Source organism: Hibiscus syriacus, unplaced genomic scaffold (genome assembly GCF_006381635.1).
Source record: "Hibiscus syriacus cultivar Baekdansim isolate YM2019G1 unplaced genomic scaffold, ASM638163v2 tig00110029_pilon, whole genome shotgun sequence".
In the NCBI taxonomy this organism is placed as follows: domain Eukaryota; kingdom Viridiplantae; phylum Streptophyta; class Magnoliopsida; order Malvales; family Malvaceae; genus Hibiscus; species Hibiscus syriacus.
The window spans coordinates 1,621,588-1,637,386 of NW_024062571.1; the positions used below are offsets into that span (position 1 = coordinate 1,621,588).

At 32.1% G+C, this 15,799-nt stretch overlaps 1 protein-coding gene across 1 annotated transcript; it reads left to right on the forward strand.

The window, feature by feature from the left end:
- The first annotated feature begins 2,495 nt into the window (after positions 1-2,495).
- Positions 2,496-14,037, forward strand: LOC120213532 (protein EXPORTIN 1A-like). Its single transcript, XM_039211645.1, has 32 exons — positions 2,496-2,706; positions 3,969-4,085; positions 4,348-4,440; positions 4,570-4,641; positions 4,966-5,073; positions 5,153-5,235; positions 5,945-6,083; positions 6,213-6,281; positions 6,386-6,463; positions 6,649-6,711; positions 6,807-6,851; positions 7,155-7,262; positions 7,372-7,470; positions 8,255-8,458; positions 8,889-8,948; positions 9,376-9,486; positions 9,632-9,729; positions 10,079-10,187; positions 10,490-10,555; positions 10,652-10,750; positions 10,851-10,931; positions 11,061-11,150; positions 11,444-11,529; positions 11,631-11,711; positions 11,791-11,973; positions 12,386-12,452; positions 12,613-12,723; positions 12,929-13,036; positions 13,117-13,254; positions 13,331-13,468; positions 13,549-13,653; positions 13,765-14,037. Exons 1-32 carry the CDS (start codon positions 2,608-2,610, stop codon positions 13,885-13,887), a joined length of 3,231 nt encoding a protein of 1,076 aa, XP_039067576.1. The 5' UTR covers positions 2,496-2,607; the 3' UTR covers positions 13,888-14,037.
- The last annotated feature ends 1,762 nt before the right edge of the window (positions 14,038-15,799 follow it).

The window sequence follows — 15,799 nt, forward strand, 5'->3', positions numbered from 1 at the left end:
TAAGAGGTGTAGTTACATGATTGCAAACGCACTAGATGCCGAGAATACGTGTACTGCTATCCAAGTTTTATGTAAAATAGAGCAACTTGGTTTATACACATTTACGGCATTTTGGGTCCAACACGCCACTAATGGCATTCACATTAACGGCATTTGTAGAAAAACACGCCACTATATATATATAGTCAATAACGATGTTTTGTGATAAAAAAGCCAATATATATCACTATATATAACGGCATTTGTGGAGTAAATGTCACTAAAGACAAGGAAATTAGTGATGTTTGTTTCAAAAAACGTCACTATATAACTAAATCTTTTGCAGCGTTTGGTGTTCACAAACGGCGACTATATAATTAGACCTTTTGCGGCATTTTGTGTTCACAAATGCCACTAACTATTGTGGCGCTTGATATATCGAACCTTTTTGCGACGCTCTTACTAGCATCGGGAGAGTTTTTAGCGTCGGGAGAGTTTTTAGCGGCGATTGAAAACACCGCTATAGGGTTAAAAATGTCGCTAAAAACCTTTTTTCTTGTAGTGATCATTACACACGGTGGAATGCAACATATTCTATGTTGTCATGTGCATCGGAGTTTAAGGATGTATTTCAGCGATATGCTCAACGAGATGCAAGTTATAAGTATTCATTAAGTGACAGAGATTGGGTGAGGGTTGAATAAATTTGTTATTTCTTGGCACTTTTTAATGAAGTTACGAACATTATATCAAGTAAACAATTTAAATATATCTAGTTTTATTTCATTATTTATTAATTTTTATTTGTGATACTTAATTCAATATGTGTTTTCTTTTATAAATATCAGGTTCTGAATATCCGACTTCAAATTTGTTTATTCATGAACTTTGGAGTATCAAAGAGTTATTGATGGAGAAATCTTTTAGCGAGGAACTTTGGATGAGACAAATGACCGATAAAATATAAAGAAAATTTAATAAATATTGGGGTGAATGCAATTTGTTTATTTCTATTGCAGCTATATTGGATCCTAGGAACAAGATGAAATTGATTGACTTTAGTTTCTGTGTCATTTATTCTGAAGAGGAAGCTCCTAGATAAATTCACATTGTGTGTGATAACTTATATGAGTTTTATATGGAATATGTGGATGATTATGCAACATCTAATGTTGGTACATTAATGAAAAATGGCGTGCAAGAAAATTATGTCAAAAATGCTTCTACCACTAATAGAATGAGCAAAGGAAAAGTTATGACTGAGAGGTTAAAGTTTGAGAGATATATTCGAAGTGTTGACACAGTTGATAATGTGAAGTCTGAGCTAGATATATACTTGGAAGAACAAGTGTTCATTTGTAAGGAAAATTGTTGTTATTTTGATGCCTTAGATTGGTAGAAGGTTAATAACCACGAACGTAGTCTTGTTCGTTCAAGCTCGACTCATTTACACCCTTAGGTATGACAACTGCCCATATTTCAAAAAATTTCATAATTGCCTGGTGACTCATCAATTGTTGCAGAATCAGCTCAGTAATTTCGTCTGACATCAACTCACAATAATTCCTACAACACCATACGATGTCACAACACCAGAGTAACAATTTCATAATAAAATATCATATTCAACCCAATAACCAATATTTCACTCCCATTATGCAAATAATGTAAAATATAATAAAATGAATCTAAAATGATTCTAATGATGCTAAAGTTCAAGCTTAACCTAAATAAAAAGGCTTAAAACAATAACTCTTTTGGAGAGTTGTCACAATAACTACACACTCTTTATTTATATATAGAAAAGAGGTGAAGATTCACCTTGAAAAAATGAGATGTATGAATTTTATTGGTAGGAACCATATATGATGTGGTGAGTCAGGTCCATATGATATTTTTTTCGTATATGTGTCACTATCATGTCGGCATGCCATGCCATATAGGGTTATCACGTCATATTAAGACGTTGAATGTTAAATTATTCTAAAAATAAATATGAACTAAAGTGACTATTTATCAAATATTAAGAGTATGTTAATAAATTTTTAGTTTAATTTAGTGATTAAATTTAAGATTTTTTAAAAGGAGTTTTGGGTTTGCGTTCTCTTTCTCATTTTTATTTTATTTTTTATGTGTAATCATTTTATTAATTTAAATAAAATTATTAAAAAATAATACTTAAACTATTTTTAAAATAATTGTTAAATTTCTAGTGACGATTTTAAAACAAATTTTAATGATAAAATAAAAGAATAATTTAATTATTAATGACATAGTTTACCTAAATAACAAAATTTCAAACTGAATTCCAAGCTGTGTCCGCCTCCCTCCCTCCCTCCCTCTTTCTTTACGTTCTGCTTCAATTTTAAGCTATCATTTTTTGGATAAAAAAATAACTCCTTATTTATAATTAAATTTTAATTTTCTCTAAAATTATTTTTTCTAGAAGATCCTCTATTTTCCATTTTTGTTTTTAGTCTTTTTATACTTCTCATTCGAGGGTTTGGCTAGGTACAGTTCCTAGGGTTTTCGTTTTCACTAACATTTCTAGTTGAAGAGATATAGTTTTGGATTTTTCATTTTGTTGGCTTAAGTGAGTGATAAGAGGGGTGCAAATTATTTTTAGATATGGCCGCTGAGAGGCTTAGGAATTTGAGTCAGCCGATTGATGTCTCCTTACTTGACGCCACCATTGCTGCCTTTTACGGCACCGGATCTAAACAAGAGGTTTGATTGTTTCTTTTCTTTTATTTCCCAAAAGGAAAATGTTTCCGTTTATTAACTCTTTGACTGGGAAACTAGGAAGTGTGGTTTCTGTTTGAATTGGTTTTCTACTTGGTTTCCGAGAAAGTAAGGGAGTGTGTGCATGATTTTGTTTTCCTAGAGTTGAGCTGAGCATTTAATTTGAGACGGAGATGTGTGCCGGGGAAATGTGGGGTGGCTGAAGTTATAGGGTTTAATGTCAGTGAGTTTATACTTGCATTTTTTTAATTAGGACTTTAAATTGCTTTCTGAGTTTGCGGATAAATGGTGGTTTGGGAGGGAGGAGTTTAGGCGTGATTAAGGATTTTAGTGCTCAGACAATTGCCATTTGGGACGTTCCATACGATGTAAAAAATTAATATTTCAATTTTGGCTAATTTTAAATTATCCTTTTCCTAATTATAACTGATGTGTTTGAAGGCTTATTTTCAGCTATATTAGAACAAGAAGGTAGGTTAAAGCTTTTAGCTAATGTAGTTTCGAGGTTTTGGATTGGCCTTTACATTTAAGTTATAGTTTATATTTCTTCCATTCAAATAGAATAATTATGATAGAAACAGGGATTTAAATAGCGGTCTCTATTATAACACCCTATATAGTGGTGTCAAGCGGAATCACACCAATAGCGGTGGATCACGGCCATAATTTGACGGGTAACCGTCAGTTACGGGCTGCTATTTTGGTTATTGATCTGGTTCAGTAAAATTAAAAAAATCAAAGAGTCCGTTGTGGTAATTAAAATTATCATATCTTACAATAAGTTGTGCACATTAAAAAAAAATCACGACTGCGATATTTGTAGCGACGACAATAGCCTCCGTTAAGTGTCTCATGTATTTCTCTAGCCTTAATTAATCCTTTTAAGTCAAAATAGAGTTAGATATGCTTTTAGATAATTTTTGTTCTCTTTTTTTATGTAGCAAATTAATTACCGTAAAGTATTAGTGTTTCCCTTATGTAGTTAACAATATCATCTCTATAAAATTTCTTTTATCAACGTTTTCATTTTAGTGGTAGTCCTAGTTTCACCTTGTTGATCAAATGCATCTGTTTTATTTGGTTGTACTACTGATAAAAATGAATGATTTATCAGATAGTTACGACCATTATTATATCTCTCGCATTTAATGTATCTAATTGTCTCCATAAGGCAATAAATATAGTTTGGCTATTTTTCTTTTCTTGTTTTTGATATTTCTTTTCATTAATTGTACATCAATCTGCAGAGAGCACAAGCGGATCAGATCTTGCGAGATCTGCAAAATAATCCTGATATGTGGCTTCAAGTTGTGCACATCCTGCAACAAACAAAGAGCCTTAATACCAAGTTCTTTGCCTTGCAGGTAAATGAAAATGACCATTTGCTTTTTGATCTTTAAATGTTTGCAAGGAAAACTTCCTCAAGAGGTTCTAGTTCACATTCCTCTGTTGTGTATTGTCTACAGACCTATAAGTTGATATTGACCTTATAGCTGCCTTTATGATTAATACTCTAGGTCAACTTTCCCTAAAAATTAACTTGATTATTGCAAAATAATGAAAGTAGAAGACAGTTCTTGGTTCAATCTTATGATTTTGTGGAGCTTTTTTAATGCATTTCTACAGGTTCTTGAAGGTGTTATCAAGTATAGATGGAATGCCTTGCCTGTTGAGCAGCGAGACGGAATGAAAAACTACATTTCTGAAGTCATTGTACAGGTAAAAGAGTTATTTATTGGTTTTTTCTTATTTAGGATTGTGGAATTCCTCTAAAACAATTGTACATTTTAGCACTTCCTTGCATTCTCTTTGCATATTCATTGTTACATGTAGTTTCTTTTGTTCTAGTTGTCAAGCAATGAGGCTTCCTTTCAAGCAGAAAGGCTGTATGTCAACAAGTTGAATATCATATTGGTTCAGGTATAGTTTATCTGCCTCAAGAAAAAATATTCCATATACAACGGACAGGCTTGCTTTAGAGTTCATCGAGTGTATAGCAAATTAGGCAAGTTGTGGCTGGGGCTTTAACTCTCTTCCTGTGTTTTGTGAATCACAATCGTCATAAGTTATGATGTAAAAGAGTATTTTTTTTCTTTATATATTTTCCCCTCGGTTAACCTGCTGTTGAATTTCTCCTTAAATGGTTTCACAAGTATTACTGTAATCTAAAATGAGAGGAAATTGATGGTTACATTAGATTCTGTTCTTGCTGTCTAGAAATTTATATGTCTATTGAATTTCCAGATCCTGAAACATGAATGGCCAGCTAGATGGCGAAGCTTCATTCCTGACCTTGTTGCAGCAGCAAAAACTAGTGAAACAATATGCGAAAATTGCATGGCAATACTTAAAGTAAGTTTTGTATTATAACTCTTTCTTTGTATACTGCTTGCTGAGTCTCTCATGTTAATATGAGCTTTTCTGTGGTCAGCTTCTAAGTGAAGAAGTTTTTGATTTCTCAAGAGGTGAAATGACTCAACAGAAGATCAAAGAGCTTAAACAATCTCTAAACAGGTGGAACAGCTTTACTTATTTTAAGCTGTTCGAGTTATACTTTTGTGTAACCTGTTGGTGAGGTTTCTAGTTTCTGTTTTATTAATGTTGCCGTCCTATTCTGTTCTCGGATGTTCTTTTGTATGATCTCTTTTTGTACACTGTTCCAATTTTTTAAGATATCTATTCTTGAACTGAATAGTGTTCTACTGGTTTCTATTGGAAGAGTCCAAATCTTAGTTGTCAGTAGTTGCTAGTCATATCTCATATGTAATCAGAGTTTGTATGGAAAGTGGACATGGCATGTTTGGGAATTTCATTTGATTTTGTATTCGCATGTTGACGAATGATACGGGTTTTCATTAAATTGATAACAAGATCTGAGATTTGTTCAAACAGAAGTAAAGAACCAATCTGAAAAAGAACAGGACCAAGACGACTTCCATTGATTAAATATCAAGTTGTCCTCTAAGTTACGCAATGTGGAGATATGTATTTTTAATGTACTTGTTAAAACTTTTAAATTATTAACCAAAATCTCTCTTTTCTTTGGTGCAAAGGAAAGATCTGAAGGTTTCTCATTAACTGTTATTAATTACTATATTATTTAATTAAGCAATTTATGGTCTCGTCAATGATAATTTTATTCTTCCAAGCTAGGTTTATATCTTTGATATTTGTTTGTTCTCTGTGCAAATCATTATGCTAAATGTTCTTTGCTTTTTAACAGTGAGTTTCAACTCATTCACGAGTTATGCTTATACGTACTATCAGCATCTCAAAGAACAGAGCTTATACGGGCTACATTATCCACCTTGCATGCATTTCTTTCGTGGATTCCCCTTGGCTATATATTTGAATCAACACTGGTAAACAATTCTTGGTTTCTCTTTGACTTGGCTGTCAATGTGTTGTACATGTATTTTTTTTCTGATGAGCTTCTTTATTTATTGTGAATATTTGTTTCACCTATCATGCTGTACTTATGTGTTTTACAGCTGGAAACGCTCTTAAATTTTTTCCCTGTGCCGTCATACCGGAATCTCACCCTCCAATGTCTAACAGAGGTAAGTTTTTTAAAGAATAATTTTCCTAAATGGAATGAACTAGTATTGTTGTTGTCACTCTGAGAATGTTGAATTTTTTTCATTAAATTTGTGGATGCTTGCAGGTTGCTGCCTTAAATTTTGGTGACTACTATAATGTGCAATATGTTAAGATGTGCAATATATTCATGATCCAGTTGCAGGTTTGTCAGCATGTACTTTTAATTTCATTGATATTTGTAGCAAGAACATCGGTTTGAAGAACTGACTGTTTTAGTTCATTGGGTTGAATGCATATTTTATGTTTCTTTTCTTTGTTCTTTGGTTTTCTTTCTTTCTTTCCCTTTTCCCTCTGTTAATATGGCTATACTTTCTGGGATGTTTATAGAATATTCTCCCACCCACTACTGACATCCCTGAGGCTTATGCACATGGAAGCAGTGAAGAACAGGTATGTTTCTAGTCAGATGGTTTCTGCTGGCATGCACATTTTAGATACATAAAAATTTTCCCCTGTTAACTCATTCTTTCATGTTGTAACTCCAGGCTTTTGTCCAGAATTTGGCACTATTCTTCACTTCATTCTACAAGGTTACTATGAAATCAACAAAGCTTTCCCGATTGTGGAAGATGGTTAATTAGTTATTGGGTTGGTTTAGTACCTGCTAACTCCGAAATCTGATGCGGTTGATGAGTTCCTAAATCAATTGATGAAAAAACAATCTGAATTACCAGTATTATTGTCCTACACATGATTTTTGTAGTTAATTCTTTTTCTTTTCTTGAGCTTGTCAAATGTATTTATCAAGCTTAAAATGTTCCCTACACTTGATAGCTCAGTTTCACTTGGTGGTTTTGATGATTATGTTTACTAAATTGTTCTTTTCTTTTCAGTTTCACATTCGGGTGCTAGAGACTTCACAAGAAAATATTTCTGCACTGTTAGTGGGTCTAGAATACCTCATCAACATATCTTATGTGGATGATACTGAGGTCTTTAAGGTATCATGGCAATTTGATATTCTAGTAAATTATTTTTCCATCTGCTTGTTCCTTTTTTAACCTCTCAGAACTTGGTCTGTAGTATTAAGTTTCGTATCTTGTTAAATAGGTTTGCTTGGACTACTGGAACTCCTTGGTTTTGGAGCTATTTGATGCAAATCATAACAGTGATAATCCTGCTGTAACTGCAAAAATGACAGGACTGCAGGTATTTTGGTAATTTATGTTAGCTTTAAACCCATTTTTAAAGGATTTGGAGTGTAGAAAACTACTGTGATTCCTTTACAGTTTACATCTCAACTGTTATCACTTATATGTGCAGCAGATCTCACAACTCTATTATTTTAGCCATCATTGTGGGAAAAAAGAGTTCTGTAGATTATAGATGCCGTGTTTATTTGTTAGTTAGTAATTTTAATCTTATTAGGAGTCTTTTCTACCTAAAGGATAAGATGCTATCTTATCTCTAAGTTAGTTTAAAAAGAATTTTACTTTGCTTAGGATTGTGGTTCTAGAGTTCCATAAATTAGGAAATACTCTTCTTTTGTATTCAAGTGAAATAAAAATCAGAGAAACTCATCTTCTCTAAAACTCACAAGTTCTCGTACTTTTCTTGTTTTCTGAGAGTGTGCAACTGGAAACAAATGGACTCACCTATTTTTGCCCTAAAATCCAGCAATTATATATTATAAGTATTATAAAAAGTGAAAAACACATTAATCTTGTATTGATCTACTTATTTTTTGCATGTTTTGTGGTTGACTTACTAGATTTGATCCGTTTTCTTATTTTTATTTTCTGTTTGGAATTGTTTTCTACACTTCTCAAGGAAATTGATGTGAAATTGGGTTGCTGTCTATAGATAATGCAACATCCTTTTTGTGAATAAATGTTTCTTGTAGTTTGTGAATGTTGAATTGCTACAATATTTGCCACCTCTAGGTTACTGTGGAAGAATCAATTATTTATTGTCAATAATTTGAGTCTGGCAGGTGCCTTTGCTCCCTGGTATGGTTGATGGCCTTGGTGCCCAGCTTCTCCAACGAAGACAACTTTATGCTGGTACAATGTCGAAGTTGAGAATGCTCATGATTTGCCGTATGGCTAAGCCTGAGGAGGTTCTAATAGTTGAAGATGAAAATGGAAATATAGTTCGAGAGACAATGAAAGATAATGATGTTCTTGTTCAGTATAAGGTGATAAATCTCTAACATTAAATATATAATGCTTAATTTGTATGATTAAATCTAATTCATAGTCAGAAGGCATTAGCCTTTTACGGTTTTACCACCTTAAAAATGTATTTACTAATTATGGCTAATTGTATTGAATGCTATGTGGTGATTTATTCATATGATGGTTTTAATATTTTTCTTCTTTACATTTATTTGTAAGCTTCGGCTAGTAAGATTCTATTAGTTATGTTAGTATTTTATCTGCCTTTAAGTCAAATTTCTTTTATTGTCCGAGTGATATCCCGCTCTTGATATTTAGGCAAAAACTTAAAAAGCTTTATTATTCCAACAGCTTATGTTTTAGAAATTTATGTCTTGGTATAATCTTTAATTTTTTTTTTTAATTTGTTATCTCCTGGATTCCGTTGTTAATACAGTTATATGACTGCAGATTATGAGGGAGACATTGATCTATTTGTCTCACTTAGATCATGAGGATACTGAAAAGCAGGTATAGAACTACGAGACATTTATAATTTTCTGTTTTCTAAAAGTTGAATGATGTTATTTACTGGTTTTTGGCGTAATTTTCTTGAGTCCGTGGATGCATTGTGTTCACTAAGAAAAATGTCAAGTTTACTTTTATCTTTAAACAACTGAAGCAGTCTGCCATTAGATATTCTGTTTTATGTATGGTATCACTAGGGTAGTGGCAAACAAAGGAATGGTCAGATAAGAAAAGAAGTCAACTCTAAAATGTTATGAATCTAGGGAAATCAGTCCTCTTTCTATGATAGTTCATTCTTGGATTATTATTTTTATTTTCTCTAGGAATCTTATGTATAAAATATTTTATGTTCATTTTTTTCCATAAATTTATTGCAGATTTTAAATTATAAAATTCATTATGGATTTGTTTCATTATCTATGTAACACAGATGCTAAAAAAATTAAGTAAGCAATTAAGTGGCGAGGATTGGACTTGGAACAACTTGAACACATTATGTTGGGCAATAGGATCTATTTCTGGTTCCATGATGGAAGAACAGGTATCCTTGTATCAATTTCAAAAAATGCTAGCCAGATGGTCATACATCATGTGATGTGTTCATGCGTGTACTTGCATTGAGTTGCTACCTCCTCCCTTGTATGCTTTTTGCTTATATTAGTTAACATTTTTGTTATTCATGGCAGGAAAACAAGTTTCTGGTGCTGGTCATTCGTGATCTGCTGAATTTATGTGAAATCACTAAAGGGAAAGACAATAAAGCTGTTATTGCTAGTAACATTATGTAAGAATACATAATATCAAGACTATTTGCGGGGTGTTTATATCGGCTTTTCTTTGGACTCTGGAGTAACTATTGAAACCCTAGCTGCATTTTTTAGATGTGGTTTTATGTGAATGGCAGCTATTTTTGGTCATTCTAGTGTGACATATGCTTATTGGTGATTTTGAAAGTGATGGAATTCACATGATGCTTGTTTGTTAGTGCTGTATTTTAAAATTTCTTATCTTAGCCCTTTATCTAATGTATTATCAGTTCTGTTGTGATGGAACTTACCTGATGCTTATTTACTAGTGCTATAGTTTGTAATTTATTACCTCTTATTATATTGTGTTATTGGTTTTGTTTACAGGTATGTAGTTGGACAATATCCAAGGTTTTTAAGGGCGCACTGGAAGTTCCTGAAAACTGTTGTTAATAAGTTGTTTGAGTTCATGCATGAAACACATCCAGGAGTTCAGGTAAATCACTGGGAAAGCAAAAAAATTTATCTTCTGAAAAGACTGATCAAATAGTTCAGTGTTTATATCACTTGTGCATTTGATGTTGCTGATGTGCTTGATATTTTAATGTATATTTGTTATTGGTAACATTTTGCAAATTGTAACTAAAAGTACACAATAAAGTTGAATTTTGCTGTATTTCTAATTTTGTTTTGTATCATCCCATTTTGTTTTGGTTTTTCTGCCTTTGACGATAATTCAAGATTGTAGCTATTATTTCATACTATAACCTCTTGATATAACAAGTTGGGTGCTTTCAGGATATGGCTTGCGATACATTCTTGAAAATTGTTCAGAAGTGCAAGCGAAAATTTGTGATTGTGCAGGTATCAACTGCTTTCAACATTTAACATCTATGTTTATAACTTATGCATGTTAGGTCAGCACCTGTTATATTTCTGAACTGTATCTTGTGAATTCAGGTTGGAGAAAATGAAACATTTGTGTCTGAACTTCTATCTGCTCTTGCAACGACGGTCGCTGATCTAGAGCCTCATCAGATTCATTCTTTTTATGAATCTGTATGTTATTTTTCTGTGCATGTACTATTAGATCATTGGATGTATATAATGTTGCTGGATGTTCTCATTTTCCCCTTTTTATTTACTTATTATATTTCAGGTTGGTTATATGATTCAAGCAGAATCTGATCCCCATAAGAGGGATGAGTACTTGCAGAGACTGATGGAGCTCCCCAATCAGGTTTATCATTGATAAGGGAACTGTTTCCTTTTTGTTTTTCTTGCATTTATATGCATGATATCTGTCGTTCATGCAAATATGGTGAGGTGTTCTGGATGCTTGTTTCTTATGAGGTTTCTTGCTATGCAGAAATGGGGTGAAATTATTGGGCAGGCACGTCAAAGTGTTGACTTCCTTAAAGACCTGGATGTGATAAGAACTGTGCTGAACATATTGCAGGTATCTCTATTTTCATGAGGTGTTCTCTTCATATCTTGTGTTCAACATTTATTATCCATATTTTTCTTATTGTAGGTAGGGCCCTACATTTTGCTGAAAAATAAAGTGATAAAACTTGCTTTTCTGACCTGTTTCTGTTCATTGTACAAAATAAAGAGTAGAAATTTTAAAGGGTGGTTGTTATCAAACTTTCTTCCCTTGCTGATTTGTTATTTTGTATTTACATGCTGTGGTTATAAATCAATGCTTCTTGGTATTTAGTGAGACTTAGTATAAGTCATTTCACTTTGCAGACAAATACTAGTGTTGCCAAATCTCTTGGGACGTATTTCTTATCTCAGATTTCTTTGATCTTCCTGGACATGCTTAATGTATACAGGTAAATCTGATTTAGTGGTTCAAAATGCTACTTTGAGAATGGAAATGCAATAATTTTTGTGCTAATATGGGTAATATATGGTGGTGTTATAAATTGGACAGAATGTACAGTGAGCTTATATCGAGTAGTATCACAGAAGGTGGTCCATTTGCTTCAAAAACATCCTATGTGAAACTTCTACGGTGTGATTATTTTTGTGGACTTGTTTTGTTTATTTTATATAATCGAGAATTTGTTTATTTAACTAGTTTTATGAAGCAGATCTGTTAAGCGGGAGACTCTAAAACTCATTGAGACGTTTTTGGACAAGGCCGAAGATCAACCACAAATTGGGAAACAATTTGTGCCCCCGATGATGGATCCAGTTCTTGGTGACTATGCTAGGAATTTGCCTGATGCTAGAGAATCGGAAGTTCTTTCTCTCTTTGCCACAATAATAAACAAGTATGGTGAACTCTGCATATAGTTTTTCATATTTATGTTGCAATTGCGATTTGTTGAGTATCTAAACCACATTTTTATTATTCAAAAAAAAATGTTGTGTGTAGGATGGATTTATTGACTAATGCTCTTATTATACCGAAAAGTCATGCATGTTTGATGTTGATATTTCTTCTAAGCATAGCTAAAATGTTATGGGAAGGCCTTGTTCTTTTTCACATTATCTTGTTATTTCTGCTGCTGAAAGTGCTATGCTTTGTGTTCCCTTATAAATTGTTGCGTGTCTAAAACATGGAAGCATTTACCTTCTGTTATTGTACAGTTACTGGCTGAAGTAATGCCTTTTCTCGTATGTTATTTTTGTTATCGTTTTTAATATCAAATCTTTATTTGGTTTTTTTATTTATGCATAAAGGTATAAAGCTGCAATGATAGACGATGTTCCCCGTATATTTGAAGCTGTGTTTCAGTGCACGCTGGAGGTGAGTCTTTTATCTATGCATTTAAGCTATGCATGCATTATTGAGAGGATGAACCTTCTCATGGGGATGGGGGAAATGGTGAGACTCTTTAAAGCTTAGGATGGGGTGCTACAGGTAAAGATTTACCTCTAATTTCTTGTTGCCGTGCTGTGCCCTGCAGATGATAACTAAAAATTTTGAAGATTATCCAGAACATCGCCTCAAATTCTTTTCACTGCTTCGTGCCATTGCTGCTCATTGTTTTCTTGCACTTATTCAGTTATCAAGTCAGGTCGGTGTTAAATTTTTTCCTTTTGCTGATCTGTTGTAGTTCAATTAAAAACATGAAATATGTGTATATTTTTCCGTTGGTCTAAGCTTTTACTTTCTCAATAATAACTGACTACCTAAGGTCAGTAATTATTATTATTTGTGGATGTTTGGAAGAGTTTCAAGGCAATTGTCATTTAATAATTTATTTCTTGCATCTGCCTCAGCAATTAAAGCTAGTTATGGATTCAATCATTTGGGCATTCCGACATACAGAGAGGAATATTGCAGAAACTGGTCTGAATCTTCTATTTGAGATGCTGAAAAACTTTCAGGTCTGACAATGTTTGGGTTTTTAATGGTTGGTAACTGTTTTTATGAAGATGCTGATTTCTTGGTTTTGACACCTTGACAGGCTTCTGAATTTTGCAACCAGTTCTACCGAACCTACTTCTTGCTAATTGAGCAAGAAATATTTTCCGTCTTGACGGACACATTTCACAAACCTGGCTTCAAGTTGCATGTCTTGGTTTTACAACATCTGTTCTGCCTGGTAAAGTATTTTAACGTTCCTTGATTGATCTGATATGCCATTTGTTTAATCTTAGTCTTGGAGAAATTACTTTTAGGTCGAGAGTGGTTTGGTAACCGAGCCCTTGTGGGATGCTTCTACGGTTCCATATCCATATCCAAATAATGGAATGTTTATTCGGGAATACACAATAAAACTTCTGAGTACATCATTCCCCAACATGACTGCAGCTGAGGTATAATAGAAGGGTCCACTTTCAATCAATCATTTTTCTCTTTTGTTTTTCGAGTTTCACTGATGTGATGCGGGTTTCAGGTCACTCAATTTGTGAATGGATTATTCGAGTCGAGAAATGATTTATCGACTTTTAAAAATCACATAAGGGACTTCCTTGTGCAATCAAAAGAATTTTCAGCTCAGGTAAAGCTCTCTGTTAATGGTCATGTAAATAGGTCCTTGTTTATAACTGGAGTTCAAATCAGTGTTATGCTTTGAATGAATTGTCTGATGGCGTAGTTCTACTTTGGGCAGGACAATAAAGATCTTTATGCAGAAGAGGCTGCTGTACAGAGGGAAAGAGAGCGACAACGGATGCTTTCTATCCCTGGGCTCATTGCCCCAAATGAGATACAAGATGAAATGTTGGATTCGTAGATGTTGGCTAGTTTTGGCTTGGAGGCTAATTTGTTTAATTTTGACTTGGGAGTTAAGGTTGCGGCTCGGTTTTATGACCAGTATCCCTGAATGTAATCAGATCATCGGATACACAACCATTGTTTCTCATCTTCTCCCTGGAAAGGTTTCTATTTTTGTTGAAAATGGTGTAGAATATGTAGGTGTTTGACGAATCTGGGTCATTGTAAGAATTTCCTTCCTAGCTCCAGCTTGATCTTCGTATTCTTCATGATAGTTGAGATGCGCTGAATACCTTTAAGGAGATGACTTGTTCTGAATTATTGTTGGTTGGTTCATCCTATAGGTTCAAAAGGAAATACCAACTCGGAGGGTTTGTGCAGAATATATTTTACTTGTGTTTCCTTTTTTCTCTTTGGATATGCTTCAAGTAGAATGCCATCGTTTATGTGTGTTGAACTTGGAAAAATATTAGGCCATCAGCATCTTTTAAAATTAACTGAAGCCTGGAGTCGATACTCTGATTATTAGATGGGAAAAAAGAACTAGAAGCCCATGTACTTTTAATAAAATTCAGTTTCGGTATTTGAATTGTTTTTGCATTCAATGTGACTTTCGAACTTTAAAAAAAATTATAATAGTCATTTGACAAACATTTTTGTTGTTGATTGTTAAGGATATTGTTGGGAAACATTACATTGTTGATGCCATAATTTATGGGGTTGACGTGGTGGCTTACATTATTTGAAGTGATTTTTTTTTAAAGTTCAATAGTTAATTTTTTTAATTTAGATGTTTATTTAATTTATGGGAAAAAGTTATTTTAAATTCTAAATTTTAAAATATACAAATATATAAAAATACTAACTATAAAAATAAATTATTAAAAATTGATATATATATATATATATATATATCATAATGATTGAAAATATTACTCTTAATTTATGGGATAAAGTTATTTTAAGGTCTAAATTTAAAATATACAAATATATAAAAGATTAGCTATAATTAAATTATTAAAAATTGACATATATATATATATATAAATTAATCATAATGATTGAAAATATTACTCTTAAATGATTTTTTGGATTTAAAGATAAATTTTAATGTGAGCTTTATTATGTTTAGTAGTATAATTATATTATTTTGTTCGTATAGGTCCATTTTAATGTAAAATTTATTTTATTTTATAGATAAGAATTTATTATTTTTTAAAAAATTAAAAAATAAATATTGGCGTTGAGAAAGAAATTTAAAATATGTTTACATATCCACTTTAACTTTATAGAATTATATCTACTAGAAATTGACAGAATAAACCGATTTTCTTATTAATTTTTTTAGATCAATAGGTGAAGTTCTCTCTATCATATTATATTCATTAAAATATTCTTCTTAATTGTATAACTATTTTTTTAATTATGTAGTTTCATTATAATTTATAAATAAATTTAATTTTCTTCACTTTTAAATTTTATTTTTTTATAAGAGTTTCTAATATTTATTTATTTCAATTTTAAAAGAATTTAGTGAATTACAACTAGAAGCACATTTGGAGTTCAAGGCAATTAGAGTTAAATATATAAATAAAATTTGTGTAGGATGAACAAGTTTATATAAATAAAAATCAAGTTAAATTCAAGATAAATAATAATAATTTCATCATATTGACATTTTAATAAACATTTAATAGTTAATATTACTAAAACTATTAGTTAATCATATATAATAATCAAATTAGTTTTTAAAACAATATTTAAATTACTCATACTCTTTTTTACCAATAAATTAAAAAATATTACATACTTTTAATTAAAGTACACATGATATAACTATAGGTTACATTTATATATTAGGTATAATATATTTTTTAGTATTTTTAATATTTTTAATGGTAAGCTGGGAAACCGTTTGTCAACCAAAGTCT